This window comes from Saimiri boliviensis, chromosome 12, assembly GCF_048565385.1.
Source record: "Saimiri boliviensis isolate mSaiBol1 chromosome 12, mSaiBol1.pri, whole genome shotgun sequence".
NCBI lineage: Eukaryota > Metazoa > Chordata > Mammalia > Primates > Cebidae > Saimiri > Saimiri boliviensis.
This window is the reverse complement of record NC_133460.1, coordinates 88,496,562-88,519,168: the sequence shown is the minus strand read 5'-3', so window position 1 is coordinate 88,519,168 and position 22,607 is coordinate 88,496,562. Positions and strand designations below refer to the sequence as shown.

The 22,607-nt window shown below is 49.0% G+C and overlaps 1 protein-coding gene across 5 annotated transcripts in view; it reads left to right on the top strand.

Moving 5' to 3' along the window:
• Positions 1-22,607, top strand: part of SH3PXD2A (SH3 and PX domains 2A) — a 267,638-nt gene that overhangs the window by 5,634 nt on the left and 239,397 nt on the right. For 3 of the 5 annotated variants that reach the window (XM_074382818.1, XM_074382817.1, XM_074382816.1), the window contains exon 2: positions 19,897-19,989. The exons of the other annotated variants lie outside the window; for them this stretch is intronic. In XM_074382818.1, the coding sequence (XP_074238919.1) occupies positions 19,897-19,989 (93 nt within the window). The remainder of the gene's footprint in view (positions 1-19,896; positions 19,990-22,607) is intronic. 5 annotated transcript variants of the gene reach the window in all.

Here is a 22,607-nt window from a genome sequence, read left to right as displayed (position 1 = left end):
TAGAGAAGTGTTGTTAAGACTTCTGACTTTGGGTTTGCACAGCAGTTCCCTCTAAATTGCCTTCTAATTTCCTCAGCCTGAGTCACTGACCAGACTATTTCTTGGCCAGAAAAAGTCTAACGGGCAACTGTGTTCTCTTTTACCTCTTAATTAAACAAAACAAAACAAAACAAATAATAGAGTTATACACATGGTAGTCCCACTTACTCATCTTGAGTTCTGAGAATCCAGGAAAGGGATAGTGGATTAGGATAGGGACCCAGGGGACAGGAAGGACAAGGGGTGTGTGTGGGAAATGAGGTGGAGATTCTGGCTTTGGAAATGGGTTCTGAGTGAGAGCCAGAGGTGTTCTCTGCTATGACAATTGCCAAAAATAATGAAAGCGCCCAGTAGAGTGATCAGGGCTTCCAGAGGCGGATTCCCAGAGCAGCATGCTACTTCCTGCCTGGCCTGGGCTTCTGCTGCCTGTGGTGCAGCCAGTCACAGGCAGGCAGGTGAATGGAAAGGTCAGGAGCCTAGCTGTGAAGGGGATGGAGGTCATAGGAGGATCCCCCTTGTGCCTCTGGGTAACCCCCAGGCAAGCCACCGCATCAGCCATAGAGACTGAGCCCCTGCTTTGTGCGTGGTGCTGGCCAGAGTCTGGCAAGGCTGTCAAGATACCATGAGAAGGGGGAGAACTAACATACAAGCACCTACTATGTGCCAGGCAATGCGGAAGATGGCTTTAGAGGAGATTTTACTTGAACCTCGTAACAACTCCATGTCATTAGGTAGGTGGTTTTTTTTTTTCTTTTCTTTTTTTGAGACGGAGTCTCACTCTGTCACCCAGGCTGGAGTGCAGTGGTGCGATCTTGGCTCACTGCAACCTCTGCTCCTTGGGTTCAAGCGATTCTCCCGCCTCAGCCTCCAGAGAAGCTGGGATTACAGGTGACTTCCACCTCACCCGGCTAATTTTGTTTTTGTATTTTTTGTAGAGATGGGGTTTCACCATCTTGGCCAGGCTGGTCTTGAACTCCTGACCTCATGATCCACCCATATCGGTCTCCCAAAGTGCTGGGATTACAGGTGTGAGCCACCATGCCTAGCCAGTAGGTATTTTCATCCCCATTTTACCGATGGGGAAATTGAAGCTCGGAGGGTTCGTGTCACTCTCACTCAGCATAATTCTGTGGCAGGGCTGAGATTCTCACCCTGGTCTCTGACACCCACGTCTGTGAGTGCCACTTCTTTCCCCATCAGAGCTGGCTTGGTGAGAGAGAAAATAACCAGCAAGTCCAGGCAGCACCACCTGAGGAAGAGGGGTGCACCTGGGAGGCTCTGTTGTCCCAGAGCACCTGCGTGCTGTAGCCCTTGATTGAGCATTGGGATATCCTGGCCCCGCTACTCACTGCCATGGATCCAGTGCAAATTACTTATGTCTGTCAGCCTCAGTTTCCTCACAAGTAATATATATATATATATATATATATATATATATATATATATATATAAATAGGACCTAGCTCTTAGGGTTATGATGAAGATGAAATGAATTTGTAATTGTAAAGAGCTTAGACCAGTACGTGGCACCATTTGAAGCGCAGCATAAGTATTTGGTATCATAATCACTGAGTCCTGAAGCTGTTCAGAGGAGGGAGAGCGTTCTGTGAACTGGAGTCAGGGAAGACCAACTGGGGAAGGCAGGCTTCAGGATGGGCCTCGAGGCGTGATCAGGATTTGGCTGGGAAAGAGTAGGATTTCGATGGGAAAACTGGGAAGGGGCATTCCAAGAAAGGGAAAAGCAAAGGTTCTGGAGGTGGAATGTGCAAGGAAAAGCTGGGCAAAGCCGAAGGTGGACGGGGAAGAGAAGGATGACAGGAACGCTCAGGGCCAGCTCTGAGAGCCTCCAGTGGCAGCAGAGAGAATTCCATTTATCCTGTAGACACCTTGGTACCTTCCTTTTTTCCCAAGGGCTGGCAGGGAGAGGGAGCTAAATAGTCACTTTGTGGTCCTCCTGGTGGGCTCCAGGGCTGTTTTGTGCCGGGACTGAGATAGGTAAGGACTGGAACCTTTTTCTAGCTCTGCTTGGGGGACTCTTTAGTTGGCCATCTGGGTCCCACCCTTGCTGTTTATAGCTCTCACTCCTAGGGGTCTGGCTTCCCCATAAAAAGTTGATTGCACTCAGGCTCTTAGGGAGCAAGGGTTGAGGAGGGGGAGGAGAAGGAGGAGAAGAGGGAGCAGCAGGAAGTGAGGTGTCAGCTGCTTTGTGTCTTAAACTAGTGCAGGGCTCTGTATGGGAGGGCCTGACGCAGCAGTGGTTCAGGTGGAGTCACTTCCATCCACGCTTCCCCAGTGGCGAGAGGGACAAAGGGCCTAGTCTCATAGGGTCTGGGGGTCAACACCGCACAGCTTGAGGGGAGCCCAGCGTGTCTGTGTCTTCTGAACACCCACACTAATGTTCCCTTCTACTTCATGCTCTCTCTGAACTTGTTTTAGTTTAGTTTTTCTTTTTTGGAGACGGTGTCTCGCTCTGTCACCCAGTGGTGCCATCTTGGTTCACTGCGACCTCCGCCTCCTGGGTTCAAGCAGTTTTCGTGTCTCAGCCTCCCAAGTAGCTGGAGTTACACGCATGCGCCACCACACCTGGCTAATTTTTGTATTTTTAGTAGAGATGGGGTTTTGCCATGTGAGCCAGGCTGGTCTCGAACTCTTGACCTCAGGTGATCCACCCGCCTCGGCCTTCCAAAGTGCTGGGATTACAGGCGTGAACCACTGCGCCCAGCCTGAACTTGTCTTAGTTTTAAATGCAGTGCTTCAGCTGGGCATGGTGGCGCATGCCTATAATTCCAGTGCTTCAAAATGCTAAGGAAGGGAGGATCGCTTGAGGCCAGGAGCTCAAGACCAGTCTGGACAATATAGTGAGACCCCATGTCTACAAAAAAGTTTAAAAATAAGCCAAAAAAAGCCAGGCGTGGTGGCATGCATCTGTAGCTCCAGCTACTCAGCAGGCTGAGATGGTAGGATGGCTGGAGCCCAGGAGGTTGAGCCTACAGTGAACCGTGATTACACCACTGCACTCCAGCCTGGGTGACAGAGCAAGACCCTGTCTCACAAAAAAAAATTCTAAAAAGCCAGGCATGGTGGTGTGCACCTGTAGTCCGAGCTACTCAGGAGGCTGGAGTGGATCACTTGAGCCCAGGCATTGGAGGCTGCAGTGAGCTATGATTATGCCATTGCACTCCAGCCTACGTGACAGCAAGACCCTGTCTCTAAAAACAAATAAATGCAATGCTTCCAACTACCTCTTGGTTTCTTTGACCTCTACCACACTCGCATGTAGTCCAGCAAGCCTGATTCTTAGGGAAAATGTAATAATAAAAATAACAGCTGACCTTTCTAAATGTTTTCGATGTGCTAAGAGGTTTATATGGATGTTCTCAGAACAGCCCCATGCAGCGTGTAGCTCCTGCCGGCATCCACACTGTACAGGTGAGAGCACAAAGCCTCAGAGAGCTCAAATGAATTGCTAGATGCTACACAGCTAACGAGCTGCACGTGGAGAGGCCTGCAGTGACCCAGGCCTGCTGGCTCCAAAGCCTGCTCTGTCCCCACAGAGACCCCTTAATGACACCCAGCGTGCCTGGGCTCCACGGAAGTTCCACCTGAGGCCTGGTTGGTTGGCTCCTCAAGCTGTGACATCTTCCACATGTCACCTCCCCCTTCTCGAACTACATTTGCCCATCTAGAAAATGGGGTGACTGCTTCTTTTCAGGCTTGCCTTGCAGAGGGGAGGGTGGGTATGAAAGCTGCTTTGGAAAGCTCTGAGCCCAGAGATGACAGCTGTGTGAGGGGGTCCCTTGATCCCCCAATCTGGATTCTTAATTTTTATCTAGGGCAGTGATGCTATACAGAAAGAGTTGTTCCTGACCCCCAGGGAATTTTTAAAACAGGTTCACCTGCCCAGCCACCCCTCCTGAGAAGCTTCATAGACAGAGTTGACTCAGGAATACTTAGGCTCTGAGTGAAGATGTCTTCTAGAAAACCACCTCTGGTTTTCCTTCCTTCCAAACCAATCGTTATTTTGTGAACAGGAAGAGACAGAGTTATTTCCAGTCCCATCTCTCCCTGCTGTTACCTGAGCGGAGGAAGTGATATCTAAGTGGCTGAGTTAGCAAAGGGGAAACAGCTGTGGTTTCTGCCCCTCCACTGGACTGCTTTCTCTGGCCCTGTGCTGTCATTTCCCTTTGGCTGGCAAAGGAAGCCGCCCTCCCCAAGCCTGGGTGGAGGCCCATGGCTGGGTGGGGGTAGGTAGACTCTGTGTGTGTGTGTCAATGCAGCAGAAATTATGCGGTGGGCCACGTGGGACCACTTAATCTGTGTCTGGGATTCTGGAGCAGGAACTTCAGACCTGGTGGAAACGACTCTTATCAGATCTGACCACAACTCCACGGAGTAAGGGGTGGAGTTACTGGCCCATGCTGCGAATGAACTTGCAGGGTGTTGGGGTAGGGAGTGACGTAGTCTGGGCTGGTTTGCACTTTTGCCCATCTTGTGTGATCCCTGGTAAAGAACCCATGTTATTTTCCTTTTTTGAGAGTATTCTCACTAAAGGAGACCTTGGTCTGTATTATCTCACCACCATCATCATACTGCTGCTACAGGAAAGGGATCCCCATCCAGACCCCCAGAGAGGGCTCTTGGATCTCTAGCAAGAAAGAATTCAGGGCCAAGTCCATAAAGTAAAGTGAAAGTAAGTTAATAAGAAAGTAAACGAATAGGCCTGTTGTGGTGGCTCATGCCTGTAATCTCAGCGCTTTGGGAGGCCGAGGCGGGTTGATCACGAGGTCAGGAGATTGGGACCATCCTGGCCAACACAGTGAAACTCCATCTCTACTAAAAATACAAAAAATTGGCTGGGCGTGGTGGTGCACACCTGCAGTCCCAGCTACTCAGAAGGCTGAGGCAGGAGAATCACTTGAACCAGGGAAGCAGAGGGTGCAGTGAGCCAGAATTGCGCCACTGCATTCCAGCTTGGGTGACAGAGCGAGACTCTGTCTAAAAAAAAAAGAAAGTAAATGACTATAAGAAAGAATGACAACTCCATACATAGACAGAGCCGCCCGAGAGCCCCTGGTTGCCCATTTTTATGGTTATTTCTTGATGACCTGCTAAACCTAACTTCCTGATGTTGCCATGGCATTTGTAAACTGTGATGGCGCTGGTGGGAGTGCAGCAGTCAGGACGACCAGAGGTCACTCTCGTTGCCATCTTGGTTTTGGTGGGTTTTAGCCGTCTTCGTTACGGCATGCTGTTTTTTTGTCGTTGTTTGTTTGTTTGAGATGGAGTCTCGCTCTGTTGCCCAGGCTAGAGTGCAGTGGCACAATCTTGGCTGACTGCAGCCTCCACCTCCCAGGTTTAAGTGATTCTCGTGCCTCAGCCTCCCGAGTGGCTGGGATTACAGGTGTGCACCACCATGCCTGGCTAGTTTTGTTCTTTTTTTCTTTTTTTTTTTTAGTGCAGACCTCCTGACCTCAGGTGATCTTCCCGCCTGGGCCAAAGTGCTGGGATTACAGGTGTGAGCCACCATGCCCAGCCTACTGCATACTGTTTTATCAGCAAGGTCTTTATGACCTGTATCTCCTATCTCATTCTGTAACTTGGAATGCCTAAACTTCTGGGAATGCAGCCCAGTAGGTTTCAGCCTTATTTTACCCAGCCCCTATTCAAGATGGAGTTGCTCTGATTCACATGCCTCTGATACAGCTACCATATATTGAATTCCTATTTTGTGCCAGGCATTGCCTGGCCTCTGACTTATAACCTCTGGTCCCAATGTGGTCATGAAGGTATGCATTTTTAACCTCATATGGAACCTGAGGTTTGGAGAGTGTGGGTAGCATTGTTAAGAAAGCACGAACTGGCTGGGCACGGTGGCTTAAGCCTGTAATCCCAGCACTTTGGGAGGCCGAGGCGGGTGGATCATGAGGTCAAGAGATCGAGACCATCCTGGTCAACATGGTGAAACCCCATCTCTACTAAAAATACAAAACATTAGCTGGGCATGGTGGCGCGTGCCTATAATCCCAGCTACTCAGGAGGCTGAGGCAGGAGAATTGCCTGAACCCAGGAGGCGGAGGTTGCGGTGAGCCGAGATCGTACCATCGCACTCCAGCCTGGGTAAGAAGAGCGAAACTCCGTCTCAAAAAAAAAAAAGAAAGCACAAACCCAGGCAGATGTGACCTCCCTCTCCTTCCCCAGCCTGCACCTGCTTTTACACTATTGCTGTGCCTTACACGCTTGGTCTCTCTTCAAGGCACCCAGGGCTACAGGGGCTTTTTGAGAAGGTGCTCCTCGTGGGGAACCTGGCCAGGTTGCTTTTGAGTGTTCAAAGCATATAGGGATTGTCCCTGTCCTTTGAAGTGGCTGTTTTGTAAACTCTTTCATGGTAGGCCCAATTCTGACCCAGCGTTATCCCGTTTCCTGATGGCCCAGACCCAAAAGGCTATTTTAAGGGACTTGCCTGTGTGGGAGAATTTCTCTCTGAAACAACAGAGGAGGAGGCCTGGCCGGCCTGGCATGGGGCTGGCAGTGGAGCTCTGAGAGGGTGAAACTCTGTCCTGAATTCTGCCTCCTGGGCCGGAACAGATTAATTGAGCCCTCAGCACAGTGCCTGGCACCCAGAAGGGATAGAATCACTTCTTGATGAGTGTGAGATTCCCAGAGGTGGCAGCCCAGGGATTTCTGCTGGTCGGAGCCCCAGTGGGCTGGCAAACTGATGCTTCTCTTGCAGAATTAGGTCTGTAATAAAACAATGTCTGCACTTTGTTCTCAAGCTGGGATTAATTATTGACCTTAGTCATCATCACTCATTGGCAACTTGAAGAAGGCAGCCTCATTTTTTTTAGTTATTTCTGAACATGGCAGCTCCCAGGCAGGGGAAGTAGGATGTCAGGTCGGAGAATGTATGGGTGGAGTCCATTTTAGATGCAGGCACTTGTCTCATTAAATCCCCACAGCAAACCCTGGTCATCGTCTATGTTTTATAGGGGAAGAAACTGAGGCTCAGGGAGGTGCAGCATCTTGTCCCATCACTGGCAGCAATGGTGGGAGCTAGGGTTGCATCCCAGATCTCTTCAGGAACAAAGCCTGTGGCTGCAGGTGCCTTTGTCTGACAGCTTCCCTAGGGCATGGGGAGCTAGGGAGCTCATCACATAGGTCCTGGACAAAACTCCAAGGGGCTGGATTAAACCCCAGGTCACCTGCCCATGTGACCTTCCCTCTGAGCCCCTCCCTGAATACATGATGTGGTTGGACCGGATGTTAGGATATGATAACAAGCTTGCTATGAGAACAGATCTGTGGCAAGGTCCAACCTCTATTTGCAGGTTCAGATTTTTATTCCCCTTGAACTCTTGCCCAGGGCCACTTTTGAAGGCCTGGGCCTTCAGAGGGTTCAGCTGCCAGGGTCTCTACATCCTCCTCTTGGGGATGGTGGATAGCATGGCATTGGTCAGGAGCACAGAGGAGTTTAATTTCCTGGTATTTTCAGCCCCATGATTGCTTAGGCAAAACCAGGCTCTGGAAACCAGATAGGGACTTGGGTGCCAGCAGTTGGAAGTTGAGGGCAAGAGGAAGGGGACAGAGCATTGGCAGCCTCCATTGCATGGGCTCTGACTCTGAAGCTGGCTGCGAATCACAGCGCTGCCACTCATTAGCTTGTTTCACTTGGCCAAGTTCCTTCACCTCCATGGGCCTCAGTTTCCTAATCAGTAAAATGGGTATAATACTACTATTACTACACCTAACTCACATGGTTGTTACTCATATGATAACTGTTCTATAAGTGGCACTGTTGCCATCACCATTGTTATCATCCTTCTTGATTTTGCTCGGTTTCTGCCATCTCCTGGAAGCTTACCTGACCTCTCATCTTAAAATAATATTTCCAGTCTATGAATTTTTTTTTGGAGCTGGGGGGCACAGAGTTTTGCTCTGTTGCCCAGGCTGGAGTGCCGTGGCATGATCTTGGTTCACTTCAACTTCCACCTCCCGGGTTCAAGCGATTCTCCTGCCTCAGCCTTCCAACTAGCTGAGACTACAGGCATGCGCCACCACGCCCAGCTAATTTTTGTATTTTTGATAGAGACGGGGTTTCACTATGTTGACCAGGCTGGTCTTAAACTCCTGACATCATGATCCGCCTGCCTCTGCCTCCCAAAGTGCTGGGATTACAGGCATGAGCCACTGCGCCTGGCCTGAGTTTTTATAATGTTTATTGTTTTACCTCTCATTTAACACTTACCAAGAATGATCTTGGATTGTTCAGCCTTTGGCAAACTGATACTTACTCATATTCATTCGATCAGTGACTCATTCAGTCAATATTTGAAGGCTTAAGATGTGTCAAGCGCTGGGAACACAACAGATAAAAATCCCTGCCCTTTTACAGCTTACATTCTGGCGAGGGAAAGAAAACAGTAAACAAATGAACAGCACCCTGTCATTTGCAGCAACATGGAAGGACGAGGTCACTATATTAAGTGAAATAAGCCAGGTACGGAAAGACAAATACTGCTGTCCTCACTCATAGGTGAGAGCTAAAAAAAGTAAGTCTCACAGAGGTAGGCAAGAGTAGAGTGGCAGCCACCCGAGGCCAGGTGGGAGGGGTAAAGAGAGGCTGATGAATGGGTCCAAAAATACAGTTGGGTGGAAAGAATATGTGCTAGTATTTGATAGTAGAGTAAGGAAATTGTGGTTAACAATAATTTATTGCATATTTCACAATAGCTAGAAGAGAAGAATTAGAATGTTCCCAAATACAAATAAAAGATAAGTGAGGTAATGGGGAATCGCAGCGGCCCTGAAAATTACTGCACAGGTATCCAAATATCACATGTGCCCCCAAAATATGTATAACTATAATATATCATTTAAAAATAAGAATACAGCCGGGCGCGGTGGCTCAAGCCTGTAATCCCAGCACTTTGGGAGGCCGAGGCAGGTGGATCACGAGGTCAAGAGATCAAGACCATCCTGGTCAACATGGTGAAACCCCGTCTCTACTAAAAATACAAAAAAATTAGCTGGGCATGGTGGCGCGTGCCTGTAATCCCAGCTGCTCAGGAGGCTGAGGCAGGAGAATTGCCTGAACCCAGGAGGCGGAGGTTGCGGTGAGCCGAGATCACGCCATTGCACTCCAGCCTGGGTAACGAGAGCGAAACTCCGTCTCAAATAAGAATCCAATAAAATAAACAAAAATAGGGCCAATACATAGTGTGTGAGACGGGGATGAATGGCACAGGGAGTACCGAAGCCAGGTGAGGGAGACAGGCGTGCTGGCGATGGTGCTATTTTGTAGAGGGTGGCCAGGGTCAGCACCACTGTAGAGGTGGCTTTTGAGTAAGACTTGAGGGAGGCCAGGAAGTGAGCCCTGAGGCTATCGGGGGAAGGTGGTTGAGGGAGAGGGGACAGCGGGTGCTAAGGCACTGGGGTGGCTGGTGTGTCCTGAATGGAGGAGAGAACAGCAGGCCGTGGGGTCAGATAGGGAAAAGGGCCACGTCGAGCTTTGTAACCCTCTGCTCAGCAGTGAGGCCTCATGATGACCTATTGGAGACTGAAGCTGGCCAAAACACTGCCAGAGAAGTGGCTTCAAGGACTGCTTGGGGCTTGACCCTGATGCCCTAAAAGAGCCCTTCTGGGGAAACACAGTCTCTATCAGCAGTGTCATGGGTAGGAACTCCAGGGCCCCAAAGGCAGGGTACACACCAGGAAGTTTCACCAGCTGAATGTTAGTTGTGTGCCTACTGTGTGCAAGACACTGTTAAAAGCAGTCCTCCAGCTGGGAGCCAGGAGAAGGGTTGGAGAGTGAATCCTTGCAAAACCAGCGACCACCACATCCTTTCATCTTTAACACCCCTCCTCATGCTGGCAGAGGGTCTGGATTATGCTGTGTCCTTGATCAGTGTGATAAATCCCTGGACAAAAGCTTCATTCTACTAAAGCCCCTTCTTCCCCCGCCCCACTCCTAATTTTTACCAAAGCTTCTAACTTACAGTTGCTGAAGTGATTGTTAGAAACTCAAAACACATGTTCCTATCAGCATTATATTGTAAATGGTGTTCAGATTCTCAAGTCAGCTCACCGAAACTTTTCTCATCCTCAGAGTAGATAGAGTTGTATCCCTGACAACCAGAAATCTCTAGTTCACCTACAGCGTAGGCTAACCTGGGAGCCTAAACGCTGTGTGTAACGTCCAGGGAAACTGTCTTCCTTTGTTCACATTGAGACGGAAACTCCAAGGCTACATAACAATAACAACCATAACAGCAGCACGAATGGTAAGCACCTCACTCGTTTAATCCTTGCAACAGACTATGAGAAAAGCACTATTATGGTCCTTCCTTTACTCGGAGAGGACAGAGGCGGAGAGAGATGCATTTGCCAGTCGTCACAAGCTAGGAAGGGGCAGAGCGGGGTTCAGAGCCAGGCGGTGGGACTCCAGAGTCCTTCGGGAAACCTCTTGATTCCTGGCCTTCCGGGGAATCCCGCCAGCCAGCCTTACTGCAGCCCAGGGTGGCTGCCTCTAGACCTTATGTGCAGGACACTTGTCATTAGGTGTTAACAAGCTTCGGAGTAAGGGAACAAAAGCCATGGGCGGCCAGTATGAGCAGTTTCTCTTCCTTCTCCCAGACAGGAAAAACCATTTGTTTCCGGAACCCGACACTGCAGGGGGTGGGCTTGGTGTCTGTGGCTGCCTTCCTGGGCCATTTACAAGGGCAGCACAAGGGCCTGGGAAGGGGGCGGGGCCGGGGTGGCGATGTGTTTGTTGGTGGGAGCTAGATTAGGGTGTCTGGCAAGATGTTTTTGACACCTTGACCATTCCACTCAGTGAAACCTAACAGGTGGCCAGGCTGTTGCTTTAGCTGGAAGCGGGGGCAACCTCTCCACCCTGCCCCGTTCAGTTTATTGTTGGAAGGAGATGGATCCTAACCAGTCCTTCCCTCTTCCCTGGCCCCAAAATAAACAGCAGCTGTTGTTGACGCCATCATCTCTGCCTCTGCCAGTCTGTCAGCAGCCCCGGGCTCTTGCCTGGCCTTGCCCTTTTGGGTTTGATGGCACAGGGCATTGGGGCCCTTTAGCTTTGCCCTACGGAGCCTGCCCTGCTGACCAGCTGGTGTGCCCTGGTATGCCCTCTCCCAGGACTGGTGGTTGCCCACTGGCACTGTCCCCTCCAGCCCTGTAGTGAGGCATGTGTGCATGATGGTTGCAAACTCGGGCTCCAGAGTCTGACATCCGTTTGCCCCCTGGTTCTGCTGCTTAGCTGGTGACTTTGGGGAGGTGGTTTAATGCTGAGCCTCAATTTCCTTCCCTGTAAGGGCAACTGTTAGTATTTGTATCACAGGATGTTGTGAAGATTACCTGGAGGGAGCCGACAGCCTGATGGGAATCCCAGCCTTGCCACTCAGGGGCTGCGTGACCTTGTGGGAGGGGCTGTGTGGCCTTTGGGGAGGGGCGGCATGGCCTTGGGGGAGGGACTGTGTGGCCTTAGAGGAGGGGCTGCGTGGCCTTGGGGGAGGGGCTGTGGCTCTCTGTACTTCAGTTTTCTCTTTTGTAAAACGTTGATAATAAAAGCATCTCTCAGGGTGGTGATGAGGATGGCATGGGTTAATTAACGTAAAACACTGAAAACACTGCCAGGCACAGAGCAAGAGCTCAGTGACTGGAACAGCATATGCTCTCCCTGTCAGTGAAGGCGGAGCATCCCCCAAAGAATGCTTCGCGTGTGCTTGTCCAGAGCGGACACAACTCCTGTTCACCTAACCTGACTTTTGGGTCAGTACTGCTGAGCTAATTTGCTCGGCCTCGAGTCAAACCTGTGGTTAGAACTTGCACTTCAGGGTTTCGGGTGCTGGTGCAGCTGGTGATGAAGGAGGATGGAGGCGTGAAGAGAGTTGGGATTTCTGTTCTACTTGGTAGTGGTTCTGCTGATGTAATGTAAGAAATGGAACTACGTCCACGGCCAAGGGCCACCTTCCGAGCTGGCGAGCAGATCCCACGCGGGGCTGACCATTTATCTGTGCTGATGTGCAGGCCCCAAGACGTTCTTCTAGATCTGTATGTGTGTCGGCGTTCTGGAACCCTCCGTGTGGGCTGCAGCTGGGGCCAGCTCACCTCTCCCTGGCTCCATACTCTGGGAAACTCTGTCTTTGGCTTTCCCCCTCTATTTTGGAAAGATTGTACTGGGAACCCCCATTAGAGCAGCCAAATGGAAAAATCTTCATTCTCAAAAAGAAAAAAATAAAGTCTTTGGCCCAGATTGTGTTGGCTGCAGTGCCGGGTGCCATTCCTAGCAAATACCACCCCCACCCCTTAGGACTGACTGTTACTCGGTCTTTCCAGGAGCCCAATCCTGTAGGAGAGGTGGCTGGCCATGCTGTTTTGCCTCCCTGGCCTTTGTCAATCCTTGCCCAAGGAGAGAGGGCAGTGGTAGCTCCATTCCCAACATTTGGGGTGCTGCCTTCTGATAAGTGAAGAGAATGGTCTGAACCTTAGAGAGGAAAGCAGCAAAGTAGTTCAGAGTGGGGGTTCTGAAACCAGACTGCCTGAGTTCAGATTTCAGCTGTGCCATTTATTGCTGTGTGGCCTTGGGCAAGTCACTTGCCCCCTCAGTGCTTGGATTTCCTATTCCGGAATATGAGGATAATAGTACCTTCCCCATAGGGTCGTTGGGAGGATTAAATGTCATTGATGGCGAAAGCCCTGCTAAGGCGCCTGGTGCGGAGTTAGTGCTCTGTGTTCCTGCTGTGATTTGCACCCACACCGCAGGTGAGTCTGCTTCCCATCAGCCTAGAGCCTCTGGGGGCTGACAGATATATATTTAGAGCCCTTGAAAGGGCCACATGGTGTTTGTGACGGAGGTGTCTCGGATGGAGCCTGTGGCATGTTCTAAAGGAAGGGCTAGTATAAAGATTCAGGCCAGCAGGGGATTTCCTAGCTGAGTGTCTGTGAGCAAGTCCGTCATTCTGGGGGCTCAGGTTCCGCGGCTAACCATGTCCATGCCTCCCCTGTAGGCTGGCTGCAGAATCAGAGAGAGCATGAAGCATCCGGGAGTCACTCTCCTTCATGGTGGCCATTCAAACAGCTGTGAGGTTTGGCGCGGGTGCCAGGAGGCAGCTCAGTGCGCCCCCACTCTTTCCCGCATTCTCCTCTCGAGAGCAGCCCTGAGTTGTGCGGGGCTGTGCATGCGGAGGGCGACGGTGTCTTCCGCAGGTGCCGTCTGTGTCCTAGTTTGCAGAGCTCCTCACATCTGTGCCTTCTCTGAGGGGTGCTGCTGGGAAGTGCTACAGGTCTCCTGCCTGTTTCACAGCCAAGGAAAGACTCAGAGAGGGCCCGTGACTCCGGGAAGTATGGTGGGCCCTGTTGAGGCCCCGCCCCGTGTCCCCTGGGCTCACCTGGGTCCACCTGCAGTGCCCCCGCTGTGGCATTCAGCACACTCACAGCTCCCCACCTCACCTCTCTGTGTGAGCGCTCCCTCCTTCGCCATGGCCCCAGGGAAGCATCCTCTGCCCAAGTGGGTGAACCTGAGATGGGGGCGAATTGTCATCCCTGGAACCCATCCTTAAGTGGTGGGGAATGGGAGTTATCAGCCCGGATCCAAGACCTTGTCTTAGGGTCGGCTTCAGGAGGAACCCTACTAGGATAGCAAACTTCTCCTGCTAGCAAGTGGTGGAGCCAGGACTGGAAACCTCTGTCTGGGACTCCCAGGTCCCTATACCAGGCTGCGTGTCTGGAGGTTTATGGGTTTCTTGTTACAGAGGAGTCAGACAAGAAACGTCTTTGGTGAGGTCTTCTTGCTGGTAAGAGGGCACTTTTCCAGAGTGGGTAAAAGAATAGAGGGCTGAAGAATATTTGATAAGTACAATAGCTTCTAGGGGCCCACCGGGGAAGGGCTCAGTCAGTACCAACGTGGCGGGCGAGCCTTGGAAACAAGGGAACTGAGCCTTACGTGGACTTGCCTCAGGAAAGAAACAAACAAGAGACTTAGGGCTAATAGAAATCTGATATCTTCATCCATGCCTCGTCAGGCTGGGAGGAGCAGCATCAGGAGGTGTGTAAGGAGACGGAGAGGGACTGCCGGCTGCTGTGCCCAGGTGCTAGGTGACATACATGAGCAGGACACTGCTTGTTTGTAATAAAATTCCCTCGGTAAAATCTGGCTAGTTGGCAGAGCATTGGACAGAATGAACATGAAAGCTTCTTGTGACGGTGTTTGAAATTGTGGCAATGCTAGCATATCCTTAGAGATGGGGAGAGCATCTTTAAGAAAACAAGGGAGAAAAGAAGAAGGGGTGTGTGTGTGTGTGTGTGTGTGTGTACATCTCTGTGAGAGTGAAGTGTGTGTGCCCCTGTGTGTTGGGGAATGTTTTTTTTTTTTTTTTTTTTTTTTTTGAGACGGAGTTTCGCTCTTGTTACCCAGGCTGGAGTGCAATGGCGTGATCTCGGCTCACCGCAACCTCCGCCTCCTGGGTTCAGGCAATTCTCCTGCCTCAGCCTCCTGAGTAGCTGGGATTACAGGCACACGCCACCATGCCCAGCTAATTTTTTATATTTTTAGTAGAGATGGGGTTTCACCATGTTGACCAGGATGGTCTCGATCTCTTGACCTCGTGATCCACCCGCCTCGGCCTCCCAAAGTGCTGGGATTACAGGCTTGAGCCACCGCGCCCGGCCGGGGAATGTTTTATGTGTATAGATATGTCCGTGTGTGGGTTTGAGTGTGGAATGTGTGTTGGGGATGTGTTGTGTGTGTGGATGTGTCTGTCTGGGTTTGAATGTGGAATGTGTGTGTTGGGGATGTGTTGTGTGTGTGGACATGTCTGTGTGTGGAATGTGTGTATTGGGGATGTGTTTGTGTGTGGATGTGTCTGTGTGGGTTTGAGTGTGGAATGTGTGTGTTGGGGATGTGTTGTGTGTGTGTGGATGTGTCTGTGTGGGTTTGAGTGTGGAATGTGTGTGTTAGGGATGTGTTTGTGGGCGTGTCTGTGTGTGGGTTTGAGTGTGGAATGTGTGTGTTGGGATGGGTTGTGTGTATATAGACATGTCGGTGTGTAGATGAGTGCAGAGTGTGTGTACATGTGTGCGCTGGGGACTATGTGTGTGTGTAATAAAAGCTGCTGCATCACTGTCCAGCAGGCATATTCCTGGGACAATGTTTTATCCTTGAGAGCTCCCTATGGTCAGGCTAAGAGGTCCAAGAATACTTAGATTTTGGTATAAAAGGTTCTCATAAATCCTCGCATATACTGACAATAACCACCTTTGATCTTTTCCTCTGCCTCTTTGGTGCCAGGCAGGTTTCCACAGACCTCATTTCATGTTCTCAAAAAAGACTGTTTCTTTCCTTTATAGATAAGAGGACTTAGAATCAGAAAGGCTGAGTCACTCATTCAAGGTAGCACAACTAGGAAGAAGTGGACCCGGGATTTGACCAACCTTTACTCCACCCTTTACTGGTTCCTCATCCAGTGAAGGGGGAGCTTGGTGAGATTCTGCCAAGCCTTTGTCCATGCCGAAAGGGGCCTCCCTCTCCACCCAGGGCAGGCTTCAGTGAAGGCCAAGGAGGAAGCGTAGGGAGCAGAAGGTACTGAGGCCTGGCTGTATGGACGATAGAGCAGTGCAGGCGTGCTGTGAGGACCTGCTTCAGGGAAAGGTTGTTGTGACCCAGAGGAGGGCAGAGCTGCAAGGGAGACTGTGGAAAATCAGGGAAGGCGTGAGGGAGGAGCAAAAGCCCAGGACATCCTGGAGTTCTCCCCCTGGGCCTCCAGGAGAAGAGCCTGTAGAAAATTCTAGCTGGGTAAGGAATTTTACGTCTAGCTTTCGTGCCCTGTGACCATCTGTCAACCTGTTTGTTTGCGCGGTCTGATTTCTCCACTGTGCGAAGCTTACGTGTCCAGGTGTGTGAGGATGGGCGAGGCAGATCCGTCCATTGCTAAGCGATTTCACTTCGGATAAGAGAATGGCAGAAAAACAGACCTTCCCAGTCTGGATTCCTGGAAGGGATCGCGGGTGGACAGTTTCGTCAGTGTGAGTTCTTGGCAGACAGAGGCACTGGGGCCACTGGGGTTGCCTGGCTGCTCCCACCCCTGCGAGCTCACGTCAGAACAGTGGGAAATCCCACGGAAGCTGCAATCCCAGACTCTGCATGGGGCATTTGGGATTCACTCCCGGCCTGGGACTTTCATATTGGTTCCCAGAGCTGCTGGGAGAGGGCTTCCTGGTACCTAGCCAGCTTGTGACTCCAAACAACTGCTTGAAAGCAGACAGCTTCTGCCAGTGTCTCAAAGAACCTTAAAGGGCCACCTCCGCCCCACCTGTTGCCCCTACATCAGCTAAGGTGAACTCTGGGAGGCAGGTGGACTCACTCAAGGCAGCCCGAGCAGCACAAATGTTGAAAAATTACCCTACAATAAATTCCCAGGCCCAGAACTATTAAGATAAGTGTCAGCCTAATACGGCATCAACTTGCATGTTGATTCAGCCGTCTACTGACTTAGGTTAGGATGTGGTGGCTATGTAGTGATTACGGGCTGCAGGGCTGCTGGAGAGAGTAGGAGTTCACCACCAGCCATGTGACTTTCAGCAAACTGCTTAACCTGCCTGGGCCTCAGTTTCTTCGTCTTTAAAATGAGGATAATGTAGCACAAACTCCTAGAGTTGGTGGCTGGCATAAACGCAATATTAATGGTAAAAACACCGGAAAGAGTAGGCACGTGGCACCCCCACTCTCCTCCCTGAGTGGTGGCCCATCCCATGCAGTTGACTTCCCTCCCTTTTTGGAACAGCTTTATTGAGATACAATTTCCATACCATACAACCAACTCACTTCAAGAGTATGATTCAGGAGTTTTTAGTATATTCAGAGTTGTGCAGCCCCCACAGTCAATTTTAGAACATTTTCATGAGCCCCAAAGAAACCCTGTACCCTTTAGCCGTCCCCTGTGACCACCACCCTAAGCAGCTATGAAACTGCTTTCTGTCCCTGTGATCTGGCCTGTTCTGGACATTTCATATCATGGAGTCTCTGGTGGTCTCTTGTGACTGGCTTCCTTCACCAGTATAACGTTCTCATCTACCGTCAGCTCCTTCCTTGGCTTGTGGGGTGAGCTGGATTCCTTCCGTGTGGCGAGGGGTCCTGGACACAGCCACTCCCCTTGGCCCTTACAGGGCTGGCTTCTGCTCCTGAGTTCAGGTTCCATGAGAGTGCTTCCTCCTGTCACCTTGCAGAGAGTGTGGATTTTCTCCCCTGCCCCAGCTCCTTAAAGCTGGCCAGAGCTGGGTCTTTCAGGAAGTGTCGGACTCTCCTGCAGTTATTCCCATGACTTCCTCTGGCCTGGTGAGAGATCTGGAGGAGGGGCGGAAACTGGGCAGAGCCTTTGCTGCTATGTCCCCCAGGGACTTTCTTTCCGGGAGGGGGTGGGAAGAGAGAGACAAAAAAGCATCTTTATTTGTTTTTAATGTTGACTAACTCCCCAACCCCCTTACCCAGTTCTGGTGAAAGTTGCTGGGTTCCTGGTCACGTTCTTCCTTAAAAACACAGGGTCATGACCAGGCGCGGTGGCTCACGCCTGTCATCCCAGCACTTTGGGAGGCCAAGGCAGGAAGATCACGAGATCAAGAGATCGAGACCATCCTGGCCAACATGGTGACACCCCGTCTCTACTAAAAATACAAAAATTAGCTGGGGATGGTGGTGTGCACCTGTAGTCCCAGCTACTTGGGAGGCTGAGGCAGGAGAATTGCTTGAACCCGGGAGGTGGTGGAGGTGGCATCACTGCACTCCAGCCTTGTGACAGAACGAGACTTCATCTCAAAACAAAACAAGAAAAAAACAAAATTAACCCACAGGGTCATAGAACTTGTGTCTTAGTGGCAGCTGATAGGTAAGCGGCCAAGTGTTCCACACACAGAGTCCAGCTGTGTTTGCTTTTCCTCTAGCAAAGCAGGTCCAGTGCAAAACAAGTGAATTGTTAGGAGGCGTTCAGTTGCAAGTAACAAAATCCCAACTGAAATGATTTCAAGGCCGAGCGCGGTGGCTCAAGCCTGTAATCCCAGCACTTTGGGAGGCTGAGGCGGGTGGATCACGAGGTCATGAGATCGAGACCATCCTGGTCAACATGGTGAAACCCCGTCTCTACTAAAAATACAAAAACATTAGCTGGGCATGGTGGCGCGTGCCTGTAATCCCAGCTACTCAGGAGGCTGAGGCAGGAGAATTGCCTGAACCCAGGAGGCGGAGGTTGCGGTGAGCCGAGATCGCGCCATTGCACTCCAGCCTGGGTAACAAGAGTGAAACTCCATCTCAAAAAAAAAAAAAAAAATGATTTCAAGCTATGTGAAAATTTATCATCTCACTTTTAAGGCAGTTCAGGTAGATAGGAATTGTAATTTTTTAAAAAACATTCCTCTATTAATGAATATTTAGATTGTCTTTTTTTCCACTCCAAACAATGCTGCTCTAAACATATATATCTCTCTCTCTCTTTGGGAACTTGAGCTACTATTTTTGTAGGATAAATTATTGAAGTGACTTTAATAAGAGAGGTTAGAATTTATGTCAGATAGGTCAGTTTACATTTAATTCATTCTTCTATACCATCTGTATCTATATCCATCAAATGAGGAGTGATGTTTACAGTGAAGACAATTGTGGATCCCTCATACCTATGGAATCACTTCAGGAACATTGTATTATTTTGCATTTTTTCCCATTTATGGCTGGGCAGCAGGCTAAAATAATGTTCAGATGGAAAAGATATAACATAAAGGGCTTCCTGGTTAACCACCAGATATTTGGAATGTTCTATATCCTTGAGTGCCATAGTTAGCAATTTTGTTCAGGAGATTTTGTGATTTGCTGTCAGAAAGTACAGGATGAAAAGTCTAATAATGCTAAGTGTTGGTGAGAATATGGGGAAGTGGAAACACTTAAGTACTGTTGGTACTTAAGTAGAAGTTTAAGTGGTTTAACCCCTTTGGAAAACAATTGGCAATATCTAGTAATTTGAAAGTGAGCCACCCCCAGGAAGCCCCTGAGGCTGCCAGGTTCTGCTCTCCATAAGGACATCCCTCAGGTAAGAGAGCAGCCCACGGCCCCACAGTCAGACCTGTCCTCAAGATCACAGGGGGCATGACTTGTGGGGAGCTTCACCTTCAAATTGAGACCTGGTAGTTCTACTTAAGTGTATACTTTAGATTCCAGGGTATGGAGAAAATCTCCCAAATGCACATGAGAAGACATGTGCAGTGATTTTATTTGCAAGAGAAAAAAATTGCTCTATCAGTCAGAATGGGATAGGTTATGTTACAGGAACAACAGTCCCCAGATTCTATTTCTTGTTCATACTCCCTGTCCGTTGGAGTCCATAGAGGCTGCTGCTCATTGTAGACACTTGGAGACTGAGACTGGCAAAGGCTGAGAGTGCTTCCACGGTCCCTGGGGCATGGGGAGAGAGTGTAGCAGTATCTGGTCGTGGCAATTAAATGCTTCTGTCCATGGAATATAATTCTACCATAAAAATGGAATGAAGTGCTGATTGATCCTGCAACCTGGGTGGACTTTGAAAACATTAGGTTAAGTGAAAGAAGTCAGACACAAAAGGCCACAGTTGTATGATTCTACTTATATGAAATACTCAGAACAGGTAAATCCATAGAAACAGGTTAGTTGTTTCAGGGTCTGGAAGTATTGAGGAATGGGGAATAACTACTAGGTGCCATGAGGTTTCTTTTGGGGGTGTTGAAAATGTTCTGGAATTAAATAGTGGTGATGTACTAGTTGCATAATTCTATGAGTATACTAAAAAACATCGAATTGCATACTTTATTTAATTAGTTAATTAATTTAATTTATTTTTGTAGAGACTGAGTCTCATGATGTTGCCCAGGCTGGTCTTGAATTCCTGTGCTCAAGCAATCCTCCCACACTGGCTTTCCAAAATGCTGGGATTACAGGTATGAGCCACCCTGCCCAGCCAAATTACTTTAAAATGGTGACTTTCATAGTATATGAGTTATGCCTCCATTTTTAAAAACTATTTCTGTGCCAAAGTGACACATTTCATAGGCCAAAGAAGTCACCTGGCCACACACAACTTCAGGTTGTTGAGGAAGCACACTTCTATCATGTGTCTGGGAAGGAAAAGAATTGGAATATTCAGTGAATAGCCCTAATGGCTACCACTTGGAACAGTACAAATACCCACAAAAAAGGGATGGATAAATAAGGGATGAGATATTCACGGATGGAATTCTGTACAGTTAACGTGAATAAGATCTATAAGTGTCAACATGGAAAGACCCCCAAAACAATATTGAATGAAAAAGCAAGAAATGGAATATAATCTCCGATACCATTTATGTAAATCTGATTTATGCAAATATACATTTATGTAAATTAAAAATTATTCACGAAACAATAGTGTGTCATGAATGGTTACATATGTTTGTAGTAAAAGCAGGCAAACGCAGACCGGAAGGATACTTCACACCTGCCTTGCGCCGTGGCTGTCCCACCTAAAAATGTAGATGGTGTGCTGGTTCTTCTGACCAACTAATGAAATTCATCCTATTTTTCAATTTATTGCATATTCTCACCATTGCAAACACTTGTCCTGACTTATTTTTATTTTTTGTTTTAGCCCTCATCCTTACTCCTCTCCCTTTTCCCCTTAGCCATCCTCTCTAACTGGTAACCTAAGCCTGAGTGTCCTCAGTGTGCTGTTGGTGTAATTTATAATCTATATACATGGTATCATGCTATTTTGTTTGGTAATTTCCCTTTAAAAAATTTTTTTTTAAGTTTATTTATTTTTGAGACACAGTCTCGCTCTGTCACGAGGCAGTGGTGTGATCTCAGCTCACTGCAACCTCCACCTCCTGGGTTCAAGCCAGTCTCCTGCCTCAGCCTCCCGAGTAGCTGGGACTGCAGGTGTGCACCACCACACATAGCTAATTTTTGTATTTTTAGTAGAGACAAGGTTTCACCATGTTGGCGAGGATGATCTCGATCTCTTGACCTCATGATCTGCTGGCCTTGGCCTCCCAAAGTGCTGGGATTACAGATGTGAGCCACCACGCCTGGCCAATTTCCCTTTTTACTCAAAACTGTATTTATGAGATCCATCTAAGTGGTTGTATGCCTCTACTATATTGCTTCTGACTGCGGCATGGCATTCCATACCCACGTCCACCACACTTGACTTACTCGTTCTCCCTCTTGATGGACACTGAAGTTGCCTCCAACACCCCCTACTGCAGGCATTACAGCAACGGACATCCTTATATATTGCAGCCCTTAAAACCTCCGCAAAGATTTCTCCAGGAGTGGGATTGCTACTGGAGGAGTAATAAAGCAGTATGGCAGTATTTACTCAAATGAAGTGTGTGTATGCATGGGGGTTCCCATCCCGCCCACATCCTCATCAATACTTGGTAGTACCCGGAAAACCTTCCAGGCTGTTGGCACTTCTCCCTAAGGACCGATTCAGCCTACGTTGGAAGACATGGTGAATTTTAATCTCTTCCCATCATTCCTTCCTGGCCTGTCTCCCTTGTCTGGAACGAAAGTTCTTTTTATAATTTCCTACCCAGTTCTCACTAATAGGACTAGAAACCTAAAACCTTCCTCCATTATCTTAAGAACTCGGCCAGCTTTTCAAAACTAAGCCTCCTTTGTTTTTCGACTTAATCTGAAATAAACCTTTCTTATCTTGTTTTCCTCTCTTTGCTGAGGGCCTGGAAGCCTCACTGGCCATTCTTGTGGATTGCTCCAGGATTGGCCCCTGAGAAGTATTGCTTCACCTGAGTCTACCCACAGTGGGAGTGGAGCTGCAGCCCTTCCCCGATGTCACCCAATCACAGAAGCCAGTTTTGGGATTTAGCTCTGTTTAAATTGGGGCCTGTAGCCTTGCTTGCAAACGGAAATAAGTTGGGCTTATTTGCCGGGGATAATTACAGGAAAAAGAATCCCACCTAATGCTACCCGACTTTTGGCCTGAGCCATTCAATGGATAATTAGTCCTAACTGCTCTATGAGGTCGTGCATTGCTGGAGTGGATCATTAACCGAAGTCTTGCCTTTTTTGTCCTTGCTTTTACTTTGCCTTGTCCCAGCAAGGCTTAAGCGTAGCTTTCGGTCCTGTGTTATGCATATATTACGTGTTTGTCTGATTTCTCCAATTACATTATAAACTCCGCACAGGCGGCATCACGGTCTTTCTTCCCCTTCCTGCAGGGCCTGCCTCCCTCCGTCCTTCCACTGCCTTGCTTCACGGAGCTTTACACTTAGCAGGTGCTCAGTAAATACTTGCTGGGTGGTTGACACAGGATTACATGTTAATCCATCATCTTCAAAGGCTAGAACCAGACCTATTTAAAAAACAAACAAAATCTTTCCTTTTAAAAGTGGCATTACCTTCTTACCCTCACAAACGTTCATTTTAGTCTCCTTTATTGCTTTCTGGGTTGGGGGGTCTTAAGGGAGTAACTCAGAGAGCCTCTTTAACTTAAAAGAGGCATCATAAATTACACCCTTTAAGAGAAGATCGGATGCCTGCGTGTCTCCCAGGAGTA